Source organism: Phyllostomus discolor, chromosome 1, assembly GCF_004126475.2.
Source record: "Phyllostomus discolor isolate MPI-MPIP mPhyDis1 chromosome 1, mPhyDis1.pri.v3, whole genome shotgun sequence".
Taxonomy (NCBI): domain Eukaryota; kingdom Metazoa; phylum Chordata; class Mammalia; order Chiroptera; family Phyllostomidae; genus Phyllostomus; species Phyllostomus discolor.
Window position 1 is genome coordinate 73,556,055 of NC_040903.2, and position 22,493 is coordinate 73,578,547.

At 37.6% G+C, this 22,493-nt stretch overlaps 1 protein-coding gene across 1 annotated transcript in view; it reads right to left on the reverse strand.

Moving 5' to 3' along the window:
- USP6NL (USP6 N-terminal like) overlaps window positions 1–22,493 on the reverse strand; it is a 178,683-nt gene that overhangs the window by 138,206 nt on the left and 17,984 nt on the right. The window contains exon 2 of the mRNA XM_028505655.2: window positions 7,880–7,966. Coding sequence (XP_028361456.1) covers window positions 7,880–7,913 — 34 coding nt within the window. The 5' untranslated portion in view covers window positions 7,914–7,966. The remainder of the gene's footprint in view (window positions 1–7,879; window positions 7,967–22,493) is intronic.

Sequence of the window (22,493 nt, forward strand, 5' to 3'; positions counted from 1 at the left end):
TAAACACATACAAAATTAATCACTGAGTTACAATTGAGATAACTCCTCCAAGTAAGTATAGGATGACTGGAGAATGTACCCTTAAATGGAAAATTAGTGTGAATTAAAGGCCAAACATAGTACAGTTGACCCTAAAACAACATGGGAGTTAGAGGAGCTGATCCCCACGCAGTTAAAAATCCACATGTATTAACTTTGGGCTCCCCCCAAATTTAACTCAGTTGTCCCTCAGTATCTGAGTGGGATTACTTCTAGTACCCATGCTCATACTCCCTCTACTGTCTTTTAAGAAAGACAGAACCTGGCTGGTGTGGCTCAGTGGATTGAGCACCAGCTTGCGAACTCAAAGGTCACCGGTTTGATTCCTAGTCAGAGCACTTGCCTGGGTTGCAAGCCAGGTCCCTAATAGGGCATATGTGAAAGGCAACTAATCAATGAATCTTTCACACATTGATATTTCTCTTCCTCCCTCCCCCTCTCTCTAAAAATAAATAAATAAAATCTTCAAAAAAAAAGGGACGGGAAGACATAAGCAAAAACATTCCCATACTATAAACTTAGCCTAAGAAATTAATTCTGTACTTGGTTTTTTTTGTCTTTCAAGAAAAAGGGAAAATTAACTAGTGATAGTCATTCTGCAAATATATTTTTCAAGGATTTTATTTATTTACTTTTAGAAAAGTGAAGGGATGGAAAAAGAAAAGGAGAGAAACATTGATGTATGGTTGCCTCTTACACACCCCCTACTGGGGACCTGGCCCACAACCCAGGCATATGCCCTGACTGAGAATCGAACCAGCAACCCTTTGGTTTGCAGGTTGGCACTCAATCCAGAGCCACACTAGCCAGGGCATTTCTGCAAATATTTTTAAAAAATCGAACCAAATAACCCAAACAACCAAAATATAGGGAAATGATTCATCATTACCTTTAAGGAATATGATAATCATGATTTCTAATTATGAAAACAGTTACAAAAATATAACTGTCTAAACACAATTCAATGTTATAAATCCAAATATAAAATCACATATAAACTATGAATTTGATTATATAAATATATATCATTTGGGCAATACCAGAGGGTTATACACAAAAAGGCAAATGGTTCCTTCAATATAGTGGGGTTACAATGAGTTTTCCCCCCATTTCCGAATATGTTTATTTTAAAGTTACTGTTAAATTTTTAAAACAAAAAGGGGGTAGATTGGGGAAGATAAAGAGAACACATTAGCTTAGATAAGATTAGGTAAAATTAACTATAAAATGAAGGCAATAGCAGAGTATTAAACTAAACCAAAATTAAGAACTTAATCTCCTCCAGCCACCTACTTCAATCAACACTGAATTTTCCTTAATTTCTTAATATCAACCTCTCAACTCCAGGTTTTTACACATGTTATTCCCCTGCTTAAAATTCTCTCCCTCTTCATTTTCACTTAGCCAGGACTCAGTATTCCTACTGGTGGTCTTCCTGCCCTCCCTTCCAGTCAGCTTCTTTGCTCCTGCAAACTCCTGCATTTCCCTTTTTGTATTAATAACATGCTACTTGTCAGCATCTGTGTTTCCCACTAGCTATATGCTCTATGAGGTCAGGAGTTATGTCTGTCTTGTTCTTGCCTATATTCCCAAAGACCAACACAGCAGCAGTAATATACATGGAGGTCCTCATTAAGTGTCTGTTAGTAAGAAATAAAAATATAACTATTATTTATTCAAAATCATATCTCTTCCTTTAAATTTGTTTTAAAATCGGACTCAAGCAGCACTCTTAAAATGTTTTAACAAATAAATTTATAGCATGTGTCTCAAAGTTGTCTAAAAAACAATATTTCAATCTCTTATACTTTGCATAATATTCCAATTAATTTTCTAGCTTTCAATACACCTTGCAATTACTAAACTTTTCAAGCTATAACTATGGATGTTAAGTATCCTAACAGTTCACATTAAAACTTAATATAACCTGTAAATCTCTAAAACCTAATGAGAATCAGAATCTTAATATGTTCATTTCTTCTACTTTTTAGCTAAAGAAAATTTACTAGAACAAAGACAAGGAGGCGTCACATAATAAAAAAGGCTAATAATCTTTAGTAAAGCAATCTCAGTTTATATGTGAAGAGCTGCAGCTGGTTTACTGTTATAAAACAATTCAATAGGGCTACACCTTATACCTTCATATTATTTGTTCAACATCTTGAGATTTTGTCAACATAATCCAAAATAGAAACCGCAAAAAAGTAATTTCTCTTGATAAAAGCCAAATGTATACTTTCAAGGTCATCTCATAGTCCATATTTCACTGCCATTTTTCTCAAGCCTTTGCAATAAAAGCAAGACAGAAACTAGTAAAGCAGAACCATAAATCCTGTCCTTATTCAAGAAGTTTGAATCCTATTTCAAATTAAAGATGAAGTAGGAATTTTTTTTTGTTCAAGGACTAAGCAGGAAGGAAATCTAGAGATCGCTACGCAGTCTTCCTTTCTTTTCCAGATGAATTTCCTGAAGGAATGCCCCCCAAACCAGTCACACATGGTGGGACAAATCTCATTAGGGGAACCCTCAGATAATAAAGAACTAGTCTGCATTCTTCAAAAACACGGTATCATGAAAGATTAAAACACATCTGAGGAACTGTTCCAGATTAGAGGAGACTCAAAAACCTTGACAACTAAATGCAATGTGTGAATAACACTCAGCTGGATCCTGTCCTGGAGAGGCAAAACTGCTCTAAGGGACATTATTGGGAAAACTATCAACAGGGAAAAAGAACTGTAGACTAGCTAAACATAACCTATGTATTTAACAGTTTTACTACGACTACATAAGAGAATGTCCTGTTCTTTAGAACTACATACTGACATACAAAATGGGTAGAGGAGAAGCATGGTAAATGTAACCTAGTCTCAAATGGTTCCAAAATAAATAATATGTATTTTTTCAAAACACATATTCAAAAATTTAAAACACAAAATAAAGAATTGATCCTCCTGAAAGAATAAAGTTGGACTAGTTGGGAAGAAGAGATAGAATTTCATGATATCAGAGGCAGAATTTTACCTGCTGAGAAGATACACATTAATCAAAGAAAAAAAATGGTTTAGGAAGAAACCACAAACGTAGACATTGCTTTGTCCATCAAGATGCACTCAGCACTGAGCCTGAAAAGTATATTGATATTTTCTAGTGAGACTAAAAGCTCTGATGGCTAACATTTTTTACATCACATTTTAAGGGAAAGAGAGTAATGATTCCACTTTTACAAAACAATCAAACATTTTAAGTTCCTTTCTTAAGTGCAGAGACACTTTTAGTAAGGAATCACTTGGATCCAAGTTCCTATGAAAAAAGTGAGTTTGGGTACCTAGAAAGTTGGGGTAGGTTTTTTTCTTCCCAAAGTTCTCCACATATACAGGCACATATAGGTACAAAGTTCTTATAACAGGTCTAAGGCTGATTGTTTTTAAAAAATCAAAATGGCCCCATTGTGCAAAAACACCTTAAAGCATTTAACATAAATTTTCCAGGCCTTGTAGTTGGGGCATTCCAACTAGTGTTGCAGGGTGTGAAGAGAGATTTATCCCCTCAGCTTTAGGGCAGTTGGACACAAATGGCAGCCTGGCCTGAGGTGGCAGAGCCAGTCACCTCCAAGCCCCAAACAGCTTCCACAGTTTATCCCACATACTGTACAACTAACTACAAGCATGTCCTACACAGTCCATGACATGGGAAGACTCAGGAAATCCTGCAGCAATAAATTCATTCAGATGTACTAATACCCAACCTTTCTTCTATTCTCTGGAGAAATACTGAAAATAATTTAGTTATGCATCATTACCCAAATCTAGGTTTGGAAATTCTACCTAGATGTTAATGAGATATCTTCCTATGTTTTCTTCTTTTTCTTTTTTTAATTCTCAGCTGAGGATATCTTTTCATTGCTTTTAGAGAGAGAGGAGGGGAGAGAAGGGAGAGAGAGAAAACATGGATGCCAGAGAGAAGCATCCATCAGTTGCCTCCCAGACGTGCCCAAATTGGAGAGCACACTCAACCAGACCAGAGATGCTCAGCCACACCCAGGATTGCACGCACCCAACCTGGGATCAAACCTGCAGCCATTCAGTTAAGAGACAACACTCCAACCAACTGGGCCATGCTGGCCAGGGCTGTATCTTCCTATTTTTAAAATATTGCTTCTCCAATAATTTTTTCGTAAACAGGAACTCTGATATAGTCAGTTCCCACTCCCTGGAAACTGCAGCGTAACCTAACCACCACAACATCCCCTCAGCTATGGTTACATGGTCTACTCAAGGATGATGTCTGTTACTAGGCAAAATCATCACATTGGCAAGAACAAGAAAGAGAACTCAAAGGCTATTTCAAAAGGAGCCTAAAAAGAGTTGAAAATTAAGAACAAAGTTAGAAAAGGCAAATACTGCTTGCAACTGATGTTTTTCATTTACATCTTATAAAAACATCAACTTGTCAGAGTAATTTTTCCAGAATGAAGTCTTAGGATGCTTTCCTAATTGAAATCCTTAAATAATTCCTTAAGCCCTACAGGATAAATTCCAAACTTCCTGGATTCCTGGAAGGTATCTGGCCTGGCCTTCCCTTTCTCTGCACTTCAGACTGTTCACTACTTGGAAACACGTATGCATAGTCAAGTCTTCATGCCTCTCTTACACTGCTCCACCTACTTGGAATGCTTCATCCTATGTCACACTCCTCTTCTCTCTCACACATTGATATCTGTCTGTCTGTCAGTCTCTCCCTCTCTCTGGTCTCTCCCCCTCTCCCCTCACCCAAGGGCAACAGCTCAAATTTCACCTAAAAATAACACATGAAATAGCTGCTACACACTAAGAGCATTATTTAGGAACACCCAAATCTACGCACTATTTATTGAACACCATTAAGTACCAGGAATAGTGTGTAGCACTAGGAATAAAATTCTGTGCCCTCAAGGAACTTACAGATTAGATTAGAATGAATAGGCAGGTAGTTTTCAACATAGTATGATAAGTACCAGAATGAAGCAAGCAGAGCATTATGGAGAGGAAGTGCAATAGGATTCACCTAACCAGTGAAGTGGTAGAAGGATGACAAAGAGGAATTCTAGGCATTAGGGAACTAAGCAGAAACTTATTTTTTTTTTAATCTTAAATGTGAAGTAAGGACTTTGGGCTTTATTGTAATGCCAGAGGTTAAACTCCCAATGGCATCAATCGTTCTTTGTGCCACCCCTGTCTTCACAACAAACATGAAGAAATTCCAGATAAAATATAAAAACAAATCACCAAAATAACATACATATGCCCCAAATCATGTTAAACATCTCTATGGATCATAAATCTGAACAGGAACACAAAGTGCGAGCTAAGCTGACGCCAGGAGGTCTGCTAGGCTCTGGGCCCCAAAGCAGGAAAATGCAGCAGGAAGTTGATCCTATAGGGTAACTGTAAATATGAGGGTTCCATATGAAACAGGGTTAGTAGCCAGACTCCTTGATTAAAATCAGAGACGAGGATGGCACTCCTCACTGATTAGGAAACTAGACTGAAAAAGAGTTCTGCTAATTGCACTGAGGCTACAGCTTAGGAAGCTGCTGACGTAATGCCAGCTGACTCAGTGACTTGAGTCTGTGAAATCCCCAACTTCACCATGGAGCTGCGGCTGTCATCCACTAACACAAGACCTGATTCTGATCTGGGAACTCCAAAGCCAGACAGAAAGTAACTGTAAATCTGCTAAACTAGCAAGGAAAATCACAAAAAGAGATAGAGACAGAGAAACATAAGAGAAAGGAAAAAAATTGCCATCAGAATGTGCCTGCAAAATTACAGAACATAAAGAAAACACCAACAATATCAACATTGTACAACAATATTATTATACTGTTATCAACAATAACAACATAAATGCACCAGAAATAAAATTTAAAAATAATCCAGTGATCTAAAAAAGATTTTAAAATAAGCATGTAAAAGACTCACAATGAAATAAAGAAATAACAAAAGAACCAGAAAATTTTTAAATAAAAACAAGCAGAAATGAGAAAAGAACTAGTGGATATAAAAAAGAATCAACTCAAAATCTTGCAAATGAAATACAGCCACTGAAATTTACAAATAAAAACTGTAATGGTTCAGAAGCTATCATCCCTCTGCCTTGGTCGCACAAGGCTCTGAGTTCTTAGGGGCAGCTGTGTGCAAGACAAAATCTCAGACGATCAGACTCAAAAAGGAAGGAGATGTGGTACCTGTCCTCAAAGAACTCACCATCTACAATAGTGATGTTAACAGAGTAAAACAAAATTTAGTTAAATTTCAAAAATGAAAACATTTTTAAGTTAAGTCTTGACATTCCTCTTAGTTTTTACAAACTCATATCACCATCTTTACTATAGTTGTCACTTTACACTAGATCAGCGATTTTCAACCTTTTTCATCTCATAATACATATAAACTTCTAAAATTCTGTGGCACAACAAAAAATATATTTTTGCCAATCTGACAAAAAGATAGTATAATTTTGATTCATTCACACCAGATGACTATTACTGTGTTGGCCATTGTTATTTCTTAACAATCTAAGGCAAAAGAGGTCAGTGCCCCTAAGAGTCAGGTACTGCATGTCTTAAAAATTCTTGCAGCATGCCAGTTAAACTGCAGCATTAGATAAACATTCTCACAAAACTGCATATGAATGGAGCTAAAATAACAAAAGCTGCTTCTTTCTTAATGTATTTTAACTCATCTAGCAACTATCCTTGTTTATTCAAAGTACAACACTGGAAATGTGCACCACTGAAAAGCCTGTAGACAACTTACTTCCTGCAATATTATTCTTTGTAGAAAGCACTCACAGACTTAATAACAACAACAACATTTTTATTTATCAATTGCCTAATTATTTAAATTGTTGATAAGAAAAGGTACCCTGGTCATATCAAGGTAAATACAGAGTGGGGCAAAAGTAGGTTTACAGTTGTGAGTATGCAAAACACAGAGTTTATTGTTGTATTATTATTTATTAATTATTGTATTATTTTCCATACAAACAACTGTAAACTTACTTTTGTCCCACCCTGTATAATCAATATAAATATGTGAAAATCTTGAAACTCCCTAATATTATTACAATAAGGAAATGTTCATCCCATCCCAAAATCTTCATAGTCACAAAAGCTGTACTTTCTAAAATTACATATAAGCTATAATAGAGTTACAACAAGGTAAAATCTTAACTCTTCCCTCACTCTGTAAAAGCAAACAGTTAACATAAAATCCAGTTCTGTTCACAAGCAGAAGTGGATAGAAATGACAGAATACATTACATATACAGCTGAGAAGGAAAAATCTGTACAAATTTGGTAAGTCTATAAAATAAACTTGGTTCCTTGCTCCATCAAAGACACTGATAAAGAAAACTTTATCTTTAAAAAAAAAAACTTTTTTTGCTTAAAGATAGTATTAACTCATGTTACTCAATGATCAAATTTCACAAAATAAAACACCTGCTGGTTAAAGTCAACTGCAATTTTCCCTCTTCATATTTCTAATGAGTCATTTTCAAATAGCTAGTCAATAGAAAATTTTAGATAACAGAACTATAAATCAGCCAAGAAGCTAATGACACCAATTTCCTTACCACATCTAACTTCTTAGAATAAATCAACTATCAGAAAGTATCTCCTTGTTTAAATACAGACAAGTGCACAGTACTGGGCTGAAACAGATTACCTAATCTCTTAGATGAAGGGACATAATTCTAATTGGTCCAGTAATGATTTGTTTTTCTTTTTTTAAGTACAACGCCACAAATGCTCCTGAGACTACTGAAACAGAAAAAAAAAAAAAAGGACACTTACTCATGACTGGAAATGTCTCTGTATGTTGTCCCATTCAGATATTAAACCAAAATCTGCTGTCCAAGGTTTCTTGGAGGAATACATGTCCTAATTAAAAAACAAAGAGAAAGAAAACATATTTTGTAAAGGTATTTAAAATGTTTTCTAAAAGGAGATGAAAATAATTTAATTTCAAAGTTTTCTTTCTAAAGAACCCCTTAGTGACATTTAAATGTAAAAAATTAGCAATTGATCTTTAGAACATCATGATCCCATTCATATTTCCCTTTTCTGTAAAAAGTTACCTTAAAAGTAAATAAAATGTATCAAGTAATTACCACACAGAAACTTATTAAGATATCCTTTGTCTTAATATTAAGCATAATATTAACCCATGTTACTAAAAATGTATTCCCTCCGACATTACCAAATAAATCACAGAAAGAAAGCACCTCAGCTAGGGTAAATATAGCATATCACACTGCTAAATTTATTTTAATTACACACAAATGATTTATATACACCACCAAATAAAGATCACCAAAGTTATCGCTATAGGTTTTCTCTAAAAATATTTTCCTCACTATAAAAGTAATATGGTTTCATATGATTTCATCTATTTAAAAAAATGGGAAACAACAACAAAGTACAAAAAAATTCTATCACAACATAATGCTACTACATCCACCTAATCAATTGGGGCATATTTCTTTTCAAGGCATTTTCTTCTGTATTACTTAAATATAATTTGTAAACACTACATACAAAATATTGTATTTGGTTCTTTTCACTTGAGTATAACATAAAACATCACTCTGTACTAGTGTAAATATAAACTTAATCTTTTGCTAAAATTTATAAGTCTCCTTTTCTGATTAATGTATTTTTATATGAGGCATACATCAATACTGATGCTATTTTTAAATATACCAGCGCATGCATAAATACTTCCCCAAATCTAATGTATGAAATTCCACATATAAGAAATATTAGATACAAAATTTACACTTGTGACACCTAATATGTAGCTTCCTTCATAAACTGATAAACTACTTCTCGTAATCACAAGAAGTGATAGTTAGTTCATTTTCTAAATCAATTAAGAAAATAGAATAATACTAACGACCTCTGCCTCTCAGACATATTAAAGTCAGGATAACATTTTTTGCAGAAATAATGCTTGATCCATCTATATATTCTACTTATGTATGTAAAATACATGAGAAGTATAAATTTACAAACTTACAATTTTGTATGTACAGTATGCTCACATACTACAATTAGCAGTGGCATTTAATCACAGAGATGCCACATGATCCCCTGACCCCCATCCCACAACCTTTCTTCTTTATCTATGCAGTAAATACTACTAAATGATTTACATTTCCAAATAATTCAACTAGCCCCGGAAAAATGAGAAGTTACACAAAAAATCTAAAATATATTATCTACATGTTAGTTTTAGAATACACAATGAAAGATTCTCAATGTATCAATACACTCTCTGGATGGTGTCTCACGGAGTCTATTAGATTTGTTTGCCCTCCCAGGAACGATGAGGTTAAACATGCTAGCTCTGGAGCATGCTGGATGATAACATGAGAAGGCAATCCCACGTGACAAATATGAAAAGTAAACAAAATGTTCACAGATGACCCAGGAGTTCATTTACTTACACTTGAACAGTCTAGTCTAATCTTTTTGCCCAGGGACTTTTCATGTGTAGGTCAGAATGTTTTTATCTTAAACTTAAAAATTCAAAATGGCAACACCAAAGCACTTTGGGTTTTATTATATTTTATTGATTATTCTATTACACTTGTCTCAGTATTTCCCCCTTTGCCCCCCTCCATCCAGCACCCCCACTCCCTCAGGAAATCCCCCCACCATTGTTCATGTCCATGGGTCATGCGTACAAGTTCTTTGGCAACTCCATTTTCTACACTGTACTTTATATCCCCATGGCTGTTCTATAACTACCTCGTTGTACTTCTTAATCCCCTCACCTCTTCACCGATTCCCCAACACCCCCCTCCCATTAGGCAACCATCAAAATGCTTTCTGTATCCATGATTCTGTCTCTGTTCTTTTTTGCTTAGTTTTACAGATTCAATTGTTGATAGATATGTATTTATGCCATCTTATTGTTCATAGTTTTGATTTTCTTTTTCTTAAACAAGTCCTTTTAACATTTCATATAATAATGGTTTGGTGGTGATGAGTTTCTTCAGTGTTTTCTCATCTGGGAAGCTCTTTATCTGCACTTTGAGTCTAAATGATAGCTTTGCTGGGTAGGGCAATCTTGGCTGTGAGTACCTGTTTTCCATTACTTTTAATAATTATTTCCATTTCTTTCTAGCCAGCAAAGTTTCTTTTGAGAAATCAGTTTAGAGTTTCATGAAAACTCCTCTCTAGGTAACTAACTGCTTTTCTCTTGCTGCTTTTAAGATTCTCTATCTTTAACCTTTGACATTTTAATCACAATGTGTCTTAGAGTGGCCCTCTTTGCATTCATCTGGTCTGCGACTCTGTGCATCCTGGACTTGCATGACTATTTCCTTCACCAAATTAGGGAAGTTTTCTTTCATTTTTTCCAAACAGATTTCCCATTTCTTGCTCTTTCTCTTCTCCTTTTGGCACCCCTATGATGCAAATGGTGGAATGCTAGAAGTTATCCCAAAGGCTGCATTATACTGCTCTTGTGTTCTGGATTCTTCTTCCTTCTTGTTATTCTGATTGGTTGTTTTTTGCTTCCTCATGTTCCAAATCACTGATTTGATTCTCAGCTTCATCCATTCTACCACTGATTCCCTGTAAATTGTTCTTTATTTCAATTACTGTATCCTTCATTTCTGACTTGATCTTTTTTTATGCTGCTGAGGCCCTCACTAAGTTCCCCGAGCATCCTTATAACCAGTGTTTTGAACTCTGCATCTGACAGATTGCTTATTTCCATTGTGGTTAGTTCTTTTTCTGGAGTTTTGATCTTTTCTTTCATTGGGGCCATGTTTCTTTGTCTCCTCATTTTGGCAGTCTCCCTGTGTTTGTTTCTATGTATTAGGTAGAGCTGTTATGACTCCCTGTCTTGGTAGTATGGCCTAATGTAGTAGGTGTCCTGTAGAGTCCAGTGGCACAGCTTCCCCCATTACTCAAACTAGATACTCAAGGAGTGCCCTTTGTGTGGGCTGAGTCCACTTTCTTCTTGGTAGTTGAGACTTGATTGCTGTTGGCAGGTCAATGGGAGGGATTTACCCAGGCCAGTAATCAATAAATACTGTTTGTGACCACTGACCACCAACCTCCACCCTCTGTGGAGGATCAGTTGCACAGGGGCAGGGTGGTGGTGCTCCAATGTGGTCTATAGCTGTCCACTGGGTGTGCAGTCTCTGGGGTTTCCCAAGTGGTGCAGGCCAAGATCAACTCTCACCTATGTTCTGCCCTGGGCCACGTCCTGAATTATAAAGCAATCTGAGATGCCTGGTACTTGTGCTGGGCTTGGACATTCCCAGGCAAAGCCAAACTCTGAATCTAGACTGGCTGCCACTAATGCCAGGCCTGGGGCCACTTAGCAAGACATATAGGGGATAGGGACTCTCCAGCTGTTTCTTGATAGGCTTTAGGAAGTTGTAAAGCATGAACGAAGACGAGCCATTCATATAGGAAAGTCGGTGGTTCACAGTTTGGGTGGGCCTGTAAGTTGGGTAGGACAGAGTCTCAGGGGAATCCAGGGTGGGGCAAATGGTGTTAGCCAGATTGATGGAATCTCAGACATGGCAACTCATTGCCAGCTCTGTGGCTCTGTTGGGGTAGGGCTCAGTAAAGGCAAAATCGCCTCTTCCCACCTATCTGTATGAGAAAAAGCTGTCCCCCAGCTTCTGCCTTGATGCCAGACACTTCAGTTGCCCCATATGCCACAGGTGCTTTTCAAGCTGCTACCCCAGTGCTGGAGCTCAGATGGAATGAGTCTGAGTAAGTCCGTATATTGGTTCCTTAAGGGGACTCCAGCAGCTTCTTCCACTGACCCAATGCCCACTGGTTTTTGCAGCCAGAAGTCATGGGGACTTATCTTCCTGGCACTGGAACCCTGGGCTAGGTGGCCTGATGTGGGGCTAGCACGCCTTGTTTCTGAGATATCCCTTACAAATGTTTATCCATCACACATGGATGTGGGACTAGCCCATTCCACATCTCTGTCCTCCTACCAGTCTGGATGAATGTGGTTTCTTTAATTCCATAGTTGTCAGACTCCCATTCAACTCAATTTCTAATGGTTCTGAGTGATGGCTGTTCTATATTTTAGTTGTAATTTTGATGTGGTTGTGCAAGGAGGTGAGCCATGTTTGATTATGCCAACATCTCGACTGAAGTCACTCAAAGCACTTTGTACTAAATAGTTTGCCCTTCCTGCCAATTTTCATAAGTTGCCAAATAAATACTTATACATGGATTAAAGTTCCTAAGATATCAAGAGTACTAAGCACTAAAAATAATAACTCAAGCCCTGACTGGTGTGGCTCAGTGGGTTACATGTCATCCTGCAAACCAAAAGGTCACTGGTTCAATTCCCAATCAGGACACATTCCTGAGTTGTGGGCCAAGTTCCCAGTTGGGGGCATGCAAGACGCAAATAATTGATGTTTCTTTCATATTTCAATGTTTTCTCCCTCTCTTTCTCCCTCTCTTCCCCACTCTCTAAAAATAAATAAATAAATCTTTTTTTAAAATGTCCTCAGGTAATGATAAAAATTAAAATAAAAACACTGAAAAAATATTTTTTAACAAATAGTAAAGTCAAGCTCTTTCCACCATCTTTCCTTTGCACCATAATGGTGCACGTGAGCACTCTCAAGAGTATCACCAATGCAAACAGAGGAAAACACCAGGTTCTTATTAGGCCATGTTGCAAAGTCATCATCCAGTTTCCAACTGTGATGATGAAGCATGGTTAAGTTACATTGGCAAATTTGACATCACTGATGACCACAAGAACTGAGAAAATTTTGAACTGCACAGGGAAGCTGAACAAGTGTGGAGTTATCAGCCCCAGATTTGATGTGCAACTCAAAGATCTAGGAAAATGGCAAAACAACATGCTTCCGTCCTGTCAGTTCAGTTTCACTGCACTGACAACCTCAGTGGGCATCATGGATCATTAAGAAGCAAGATGAAATACACAGGAAAGAAAATCCTGGGGTTCTTTTTCTAGGGATTTAATACATACATGCAAATAAAATGCTCAATGGAAAAAATTAGTAAGCCAAAAACATTGGATTTATAATCTTATCATCTGAGGTGATAAATGTTCTTTACAAACATGACAATGTGTAAGTTGGAATTAATATAAAATGTCATGGAGTAATTCTTAGAAATGTTTTTAATTTTTTATAACTAAGGTCACTTGTCAAAGAATTTTTATGCTAACCACAGCTTTGAAATATAGATTATCCTATCTACTTTCAAAGTATGTAGTCTACCAATTCTTTTAAGCAACTAAGCAGTTTAGTGGCACTAAGAAAATTTTCATATTCCCTTTCTCTACCCCAAATGCTATTCCCTCCCACTGGACAAACAAGGAAAAAAGAGAAATGTTACTTGCTATTCTCCATACCATCCAAGAGGGAAAAAGTAATTTACCTTACCCACAAATTCATATAAAAAGCATTTTGGGGGATTACTGCAAAATCTGGCCTTTAAACTCACTTTCCAGGAACTTGAGCTATTGCTGTTTATCCTCATTCTCATACTCTTATTCTCTTATAACTCTAATATAGGTTTTTTCAAGTAACTCTTCCAACTTTTGTGACAAAACTTGATATGCAGGAATGGTAAGGCTGCAACAGGCCTAAGGATAACCCAAACTGACAGGGAATTCAGGGTCTAGATAAAAGGAAAACAAGTGCTACCATAACCTTTTCATTATTGCAGCACTAAAAACATAGCCTGAAAATAATTTCAAACACTTTTAACCAGTTAAGACCTCTAGAAGTATCTAAAAGAATTCCAGATTTTTTAATTTATTGATTTTAGACAGAGATAAAAAGGAAGGGAGGGAGGGAGGAAGAGAGAGAGGGAGACAGGAAGAGGGAGAGAGAGAAACATCATTTTGTTGTTCCACTTATTTATGCATTCACTGGTGGATTCCTGTATGTGCCCTGACCAGGGATTGAACTCACAACCCTAGAGTATTAGGGTGATGTTCCAACCAAGCTACCCAACCAGGGAAGAATTTCTGGGTTTTGTAATGCCTAATAATCTATTCAACAGGCCCGATTTTAATTATTTTAAAATTTAAATGTAATGCTCTGACTGGTGTGGCTCAGCTGGTTGGAGCTATGTCCAGTAGATCAAAAGGTCACGGGTTCAATACCCAGTCAAGGCACATATTCAAGTTTTGGGTTTGATCCCTGGTCAGGGTGCATAAAGAGAAGGCAATCAATCAGTGTTTCTCTCTTACATTGATTGATGTCTGTCCCTCTCTCTTTTTCTCCCTCTCCCTCCCTCTCCCTCCCTCTCAAGCAAAGAAAATATGTCCTCAGGTGAGGAAAAGAAAAAAAAGAGGAGGGGAGGGGAGGGGAGGGAAAATAAGACATAAATTTAATAGAATTATGAATCAAAACACATGGTATCACATTCTATTGTTTCTAACATTCTTTTAGGAGGCCAAATTAACATTCATTGTATGATCATTTCTCCTCTGGAAAAAAATACATGAAGAACCCAAATCTCCCCTAACTGATGTGGTCCCTATTTTTACTGAAATTGTAATTATTTAAAAATCACAAATTATAATTTTAAAAAATCAAATTTAATCTTGAAGACATGAAGCTAAGTGAAATAATCCAGTTAAATACTCTATGATTCCACATATGCAGTACCTAAGAGAAGTCAAATTCATAAGGACACGTAGCAGAATGGTAGTTGCCAGGGGCTTGGGGAAGGGGAATGGAGAGTTAGTGTTTAATGGGTACAGAGTTTCAGTTTGGGAAGATGAGAAAACTTCTGTAGATAGATGGTCATGGTTGCAAATCAATGTGAATATACCTGATGTTACTGAATTATACACCTAAATATGGTTAAAATGGGTCCTGGCTGGTGTGGCTCAGTGGATTGAGTGCCAGCCTATGAACCAAATGGTTGCTGGTTCGATTCCTGGTGCATTTCCTAGTCCATTTCCTGGTCAGGGAATATGCCTGGCTTGTGAGCCATGTCCCTGGTGGGGGGTGCTTGAGAGGCAACTACACATTGATGTTTCTCTCCCTCTCTTTCTCCCTCCCTTCCCCTCCCTAAAAATAAGTAAACTCTTTCAAACAATGGTTAAAATGGTAAATCTTATATATATTTTACCATAAGGAAAAAATACAAATTAAAAAAAAAAATGAAATTTACCTATGGTTCCAAAAGAGTAAGTGAATCCTAAAGTAACAGAAATTCATTACAAAGAATATCTATGTTTTAATTAATATTTTTATGTTTAAACATCCTTAAATTCTTTGTAGGACAAAATAATTATTTTTCATAATTTTTAACATTATAATCAGTTAACACTTCTAACACTCTGCTATGAACTTTTCAATTTATTTTTTAAATATATTTTATCAATTATGCTATTATACTTCTCCCATTTTTTTTCTCCCCTTTATTCCCCTCTGTCCTGTAATCCCCATCCCACCAGCATTCCCCCACTTTAGTTTATGTCCATGGGTCATACATATAATATCTTTGGCTTCTCCATTTCCTATACTATTCTTAACCTCCCTCTATTTTGTACCTACCATTTATCCTTCTTATTCCCTGTACCTTTTCCTCCATTCTCCCCACTCCACCTCCTCACTGATAAGCCTCCATGTGACCTCCTTTTCTGTGACTCTGTTCCTGTTCTGTTTGCTTAGTTCGCTTTTGTTTCTGTTTTTTATTTTTTAGGTTCAGTTGTTGATACTTGTAAGTTTGTTGTCATTTTACTGTTCATAGTTTTGATCTTCTTTTTCTTAGATAAGTCCCTTTAACATTTCATATAATAAGGGCTTGGTGATGACGAACTCCTTTAACTTGACCTTATCTGGGAAGCACTTTATCTGCCCTTCCATTCTAAATAATAATCTGGGATATAGGTCCTTGCCTTTCATGACTTTGAATACTTCTTCCCAGCCCCTTCTTGCCTGCAAGGTTTCTTTTGAGAAATCAGCTAATAATCTTATGGGAACTCCTTAGGAGGTAACTCTCTCATTTTTTCTCACAGATTTTAAGATTCTCTCCTTCTTACAGGAACAAGTATAAAGGGCACATGGACAAAAACTGGGGGGAGTGGTGGAAATGGGAGAGAGGTGGGGAGGGCTGGGGGTATGGGCTGGGATGAGAGTAAAAGACAGAAAATCGTACTTGAACAACAATTAAAATTTTTAAAAGGAATTTAAAAAAAAAGATTCTCTCCTTCTCTTTAATCTTGGCTAATGTGATTATGATGTGCCCTGGTGTGTGCTTCCATGGACCCAACTTCTTTGGGACTCTCTGAGCTTCCTGGACTTTCTAAGAGTCTATTTCCTGTGCCAAATTGGGGAAGTTCTCTTTTAAGTGTTTAACTTCTTGCTCTTCCTATTCTCCTTCTGTTACCCCTATGATTCAGAACATTCAAAGTTGTCCTGGGAGTTTCTAAGCCTCTCCTCCTTCTTTTGAATTCTTTTTTCTTCATTGTGTTCTGGTTGAATGTTTATTTCTTCCTTCTTCTGCAACTGTTCATTTGCGTCCTAATTCCCTTCCTGTAACTGTTTGTTGCCTATACATTTCCCTTTATTTCACTTTGCAAAGCCTTCACTTTTTCCTCTATTTTGTGACCATATTCAAGCATTTCTGTGAGCATCCTCGTTACCAGTGTTTTGAACTGTGCATCTAATAGGCTGGCTATCTCTTTGTCACTTATTTGTATTTTTTCTGGAGCTTTGATCTGCTCTTTCATTTGGGCCATTTTTTGTGTGTTGGCATCCTTGTTATATAGTAGGGGGAGGAGCCTTAGGTATTCACCAGGGTGTGGCAACCCATGTTGCTGCGTTGTAGCACTATATGTGAGGGAGGGTCCCAAGAGGGAACAAGGGCACTTGCTCGGCTCTCTACCAGCATTCAGTCACTCCTTCTGCTATCCACAAGCAAACTGGACCCTTATGGTACTGATTCTTGAGGAGACGTGGGGAGGGGTGTACATTCAGGACCCCTGTGGGTCTCTCCAATGAACTCTACTGTGAGACTGGGAAGTTCTCAGCTACCACATCCCCCACAGGTCTTTTTCAGTCAGAGGTTTTGAGGCTTTATTTCCCCACACTGGAACCCTGGGTTGTATAGTCTGTCTTGCTCCCCAGTAGTTCCTCCTGGTTTATCCACACACAAATGTGGGACTGCATGGTCTACCAGCCACTGTTTTGCCCAGTCAACCAACTGCCACCTCGCCTGCTCTGGTCCTCCATCCACCACTTTGCCACGAGTCCTCTCTGCCCCAGCTGCCGGTCTCCACCCCTCCTACCAGTCTGGATGAATGTTTCTTTAACTCCTTGGTTGTCAGACTTCCATACCATTTGATCTTCTGGCAGTTCCGGTTATTTTTTGTTTTTAAATTTTTTGTTGTCCTTCTTTTGGTTGTGCAAAGGGGCAAAGTGTATCTACCTACAACTCCATATTGGCCAGAAGATGCATTCTGAACTTTTCAATTTAATCATTCAAGAAAAGAACATCAACTAAACCTGAAAAGCTGTTAAAGATCTGTTTCCAAGATTCTTGTGCCCGAAAGGCTTGTGAACCCTCTTGTTACAAGACACCTAAAAATGCTTGATAAAATACAAGAATTATCCTTTAAAATGCATAACAGAGCTCACAAAAACTCAAAGACAAAAATAAATAAGTAAATAGGAGCACAGGGAGTGGAGTACATAGTCAATGATGCTAGCTACTGCCGTAGAGACATTTGACATCTCCCATAACCACGCTGCACTGTCCAATACTGTAGCCACTAGATACATGCAGGTATTTAATTTTAAATTAATTAAAGTCATATAAAATTCTAAATTCAGTTTCTTTCTCATGCTAGCCACATTTCAAATGTGGCTATTGGCTGTTTTATTATAAAACTGAAAGCTCTTAAACAATGCCCAGTAGAATTTTCTGTAATACTGGGTAATGATGAAGAGCTTTTAGTGTTAACAGTTTTCATAGGACAAAGCCAAACCTTTATATTATAAAATATGGGAAGTCAGACTACAAATAAGCAATAAAGCCTGGCACCTGAAGGACTAGATCTTCAATAAAAAAAAAATAAACTATGAAAAATATATACCCTAAAGAAAAGCTACAAGGAAAATTCTCCAAAGTCTAGATTTACTTGTGTTTGGAGAGGGGGAAGGGAATGGTCCCTGGAAATCTGTAACCAAACCAACCTTCACATGGGTTTCTAGTTCAAATTCCAACTACTTTTATGTTATGAACATCTTAAACCTGCAAATTTATATGGCCCTGGGTTGACGGTGTCCTCAATTTTACAATTCCCTCTGGGAGAGAACAGTGTTACAATTCCCTGGGGGGTTGGGGTAGAGAAGTGTTGATGCAGGTCTCGTAAGAATTTCCACAGATAAAGTTACAATAAAAATTAGCTCAAATTTTTAAACTATGTACAATACTCAAAATTCAACAGAAATAAGTAGATTAGTTAAAAATATCTTTAAGAAAGAACAGCAATGTTTCAAAATACAATATAAAATGGAAACTAAGAACAAAAAAGAGGCGACAGATCTGAGAAAGAATCAAATGAAAAATAGCATAACTAAAATTAAACCCCAAAGGCCAAATTCAGCAAACTAGATACTGTTAAAGAGAAAATTAACAAACTATATCATATAACTGAAATTATCCAGAATGCAACCATGAAAAAATATAAAGTAAGATTAAGGGACATTTTAAATAGATTAAAATATCTAATATGAATATCTAATTGGAGTTTTAAAACAAAAACATGATTAATAAAGAAGAAAAATATGCAAAAAGAGAAGAGCTGAGAATTTTCCTAAACTGATGAAAGATACTAATATACAGATTCAAGTTCAGCAAATTCCAAGTATAAATAAAAAGGAAATGGACTACTTGGAGACATCACAGTGAAACTGCAAAATATCAATAATGAAGAGTTCTTTAAAGCAACCAGAAACAAAAGGCAGGTTGCTAACAAGAGAACAATTAGACTTGAAAGTTGATTTATTCCTGCAACAATGGAAGACAGATACTAGAACAGCATCCTCAAACTTCTAAAAGAAAATAACTGTTAAACTATAATTAAGTACCCAACTAAGCTAAACCATTTTTTAAGAAAAAGGACAAAATAAAGAAATTTTCAGAAACAAATGGACAGAACACACTGCAAACAGATCCTCATTAAGGATGCTTCCAAAACTATAGTTCACAAAGATGAAAAATGATGCCAAAATCAAGGTCTGAAATATGGGAAAGGGTGGTGAGAAAAGAAAACTCTAAGAAGGTACAAGGTGGTGGAGTAGGTAGAAGCTGCATTCACCTCCATCCCTGACCACATCAAAATTAAAACTAAACTATAGAACAATTAACATGGATAATCATCTGAAGAGTAGCTGAACAGAAGTCCTCTAAGAACATAAAGATGAAATCACATGAAGACTGGTGAGAGGTGCGAAGACACAAAACAGACTGGGCCCACACTCAGATGGGACAGTTAAGAATATGGAAGCATATCTCAGCTACAGAGGTACCCTTGAGGAGTGAGAGGCCTCAGCCTCATGCCAGGCTCCCCAGCCCAGAACACCAATGCCAGGGGAAGGAGCCCACATAATATCTGGAAATCAGCAGGGATTCTGTCCACCTAAGGGGAGATGGAAGGCTACTGGAAACTCGGGCATCCTCTTAAAAGGCCAATACACAAACTTTCAGTCACAGGCACTCACCCGGGGCTCTGACAGAGGAACAATGGCTCATGGGGTGCCAATCATACAAGGAGAGACTGAGCTGTGTGGCTTGCAGGGAAAGACTATAGGGACAGTAGTTAAGATCCCTGTGTTGAGTCTTTCTACCATATGGCCCACAGGTGCCATCTTTCCTGGGTTAAGCACTCCCTCACATGACATTAGCCTGGGGAGCTACACTAGCTCCACACTGGTGACTCCCTGAGACCCTGCTCCTTGGCAAAGGTCCTCAGTTCCTAGGTGGTGACAGTTGGATTTGGTGAACCCTGGGACTTCTGCTGAGTGGCCTCAGACCCAGCATTGGTGCCAAGATTGAAACTATATTGAGCTGATGAACACTATACACACCTTCCTGGTGACCCTCTAAAAACTTCTGCTTCATGCAAACTCACTTACTGCCAAGGCCCTTGCAGTGACTTTGTCTAATAGACAGCCAACAGGAGGCCTTAGGCCTCTTGCAGACCTTTTGCAGGCCCAGTAATGATGGGTCCCAGCCTTGGTTTGCAGCTTGGCCCCTCCCACATGTACAGAGGCCCAGCAGAGGCTGCTAGCAACCGTGAATCACCTTGTTACTCCTAATAGGTAGCCCAGGACTGGTCACAGGTAGCATTGTCACTGACCTGCACCAGAGTCCCTCTCAGAAGGCCCCAGAATCAACAAAACCAGGGGCTAGCTTCAGACTACAACAGAATACCAGATTAGCTAAACAAGTGACACACCCAAAAGGAAGTCACAGGACACTGGGGCAAATTCTACCTTGTAGGGTCGCCCTCCAAATAGCCCCTTGTACACTGTGGTCATGGTCAATCCTCAAAGCCAGCCAGTGAAGGGCAACCCCACCCATAGGCATGCCAACAGCAATCAAGGCTCAACTACAACAGGAGGACACATATAACCCACACAAAATCTATTCTTGTAGGACCCAGCTCAGGTAATCAAGGAGACTGAGCCAGTGGGCTCCACATGACACCTACTACATAAGGCCACCCAACCAAGATTGGGAGAAGAAGCAAATCTACCTAATAAATAGAAACAAACACAGAGAGGCAGCCAACTTGAGGGAACAAAGAAACAGCATTAAATGAAAGGACAGAAGAAATTTCCAGAAAAGAACTAAATGAAATCTACCAGATACAGATTTCAAAACAATGATTTCAAGGACGCTAAAGAAAGCAGAGGAAAAATAGATGGATTCAGTGATAACTTCAACAAAGAGACAGTAAGAATAAAAAAGAATACAGAAATCACACAAAAGAACTAGTTGGAAATGAAGAATAATTGAAATGAATAAATTGGAAGAAAAGTCAACAGCAGATTATATTGAGCAGAGGATCCAATCAATGACTTGGAAGACAAGGTAGTAAAAAACACCCAATGAGAACAGGAAAAAAATCCCCCTAAAAAGTGAAGACAGGTTAAGAGATCTCTGGGACAACAGCAAGTGTAACAACATTCACATCATAGGGGTACCAGAAGAAGAGAGAGCAAGGAATTGAGAACCTATTTGAATAAATAATGACTGAAGACTTCCTTAAACTGGGCAAGGAAAAAAAACACCGAAGCCCAGGAAGCACAGAGATTCCCAAACAAGATGGACTCAAACAGGCCCACACCAAAATGAAAGACAAAGAGAATCTTAAAAGCAGCAAGAGAAAGACCGTTAAAGAGATAAGTGAGCTCCCATAACACTATCAGCTAATTTCTCAACAGAGACTTTTCAGGCCAGAAAAGACTGGCACAAAATATTCAGAGTTATGAAAAGCTAGGACCTAGAACTAAGACTGCTGTAACTCAACAAAGTTATCATTTAAAATTAAAGTAGAGATAAAAAGCTTCCCAGACAGGAAAAAGCAAAAAGAGCTGATCACCACCAAACCAGTATTATAAGAAATGTTAAAGGGGAAGGAGAAATAGGAGGGGAAGGAGAAGGAGAAGGAGATGAAGGAGAAGAAGGAGAAAGAGAAGGAAGAGAAAGAGGAGAAAAGAAGAAGAAGAAGGGGAAGAATACGAAGGGGAGGAGAAGGGGAGAAGAAGGAGAAAACAAGGAGAAGGGGAAGAACAGGAAGAAAAGGAGAAAGAGGAAGAAAAGGATGAAGGAGGAAGAAGGAGGAGGAAGAAAAATAAGTAGGAAGAAGAAGGAGAAGTGGACAGAGAAGAGGAAGAACATGTATTGAATAAAAGCATAGGAATAACTACATACCTATCACTTTAAATGTAAATGGATTAAATGTTCCAATCAGAAGACATAGGGTAGAAGAACTGATAAGAAAATAAGACCCATATATATGCTGTTTACAAGAGACCCACTTCAGATCAAAAGACACCCAGACTGAAAGGGATGAAAAAAGGTATTTCATGCAAATGAAAACAAAAAAAAAAGCAGATATAGCAATATTTATATCAGACAAAATAGACTTTAAAACAAAGGCAATAATGAGAGACAAAGAAGGACAATACATAATGATAAAGGAAACAACCCAACAAGAGGATATAACTTGGGTATACATTTATGCACCAAACATAGGAAAACCTAAATATATAAAGCAAACACTGGCTGACAAAAAGAGAGAGATCAATAGTAACACAGTCATAGTAGGAGACTTTAAAACCCCATTGACATCAATGGAAAGATATTCCAGGTAGAAAATCAACATGGAAACAGAGGCTGTAAA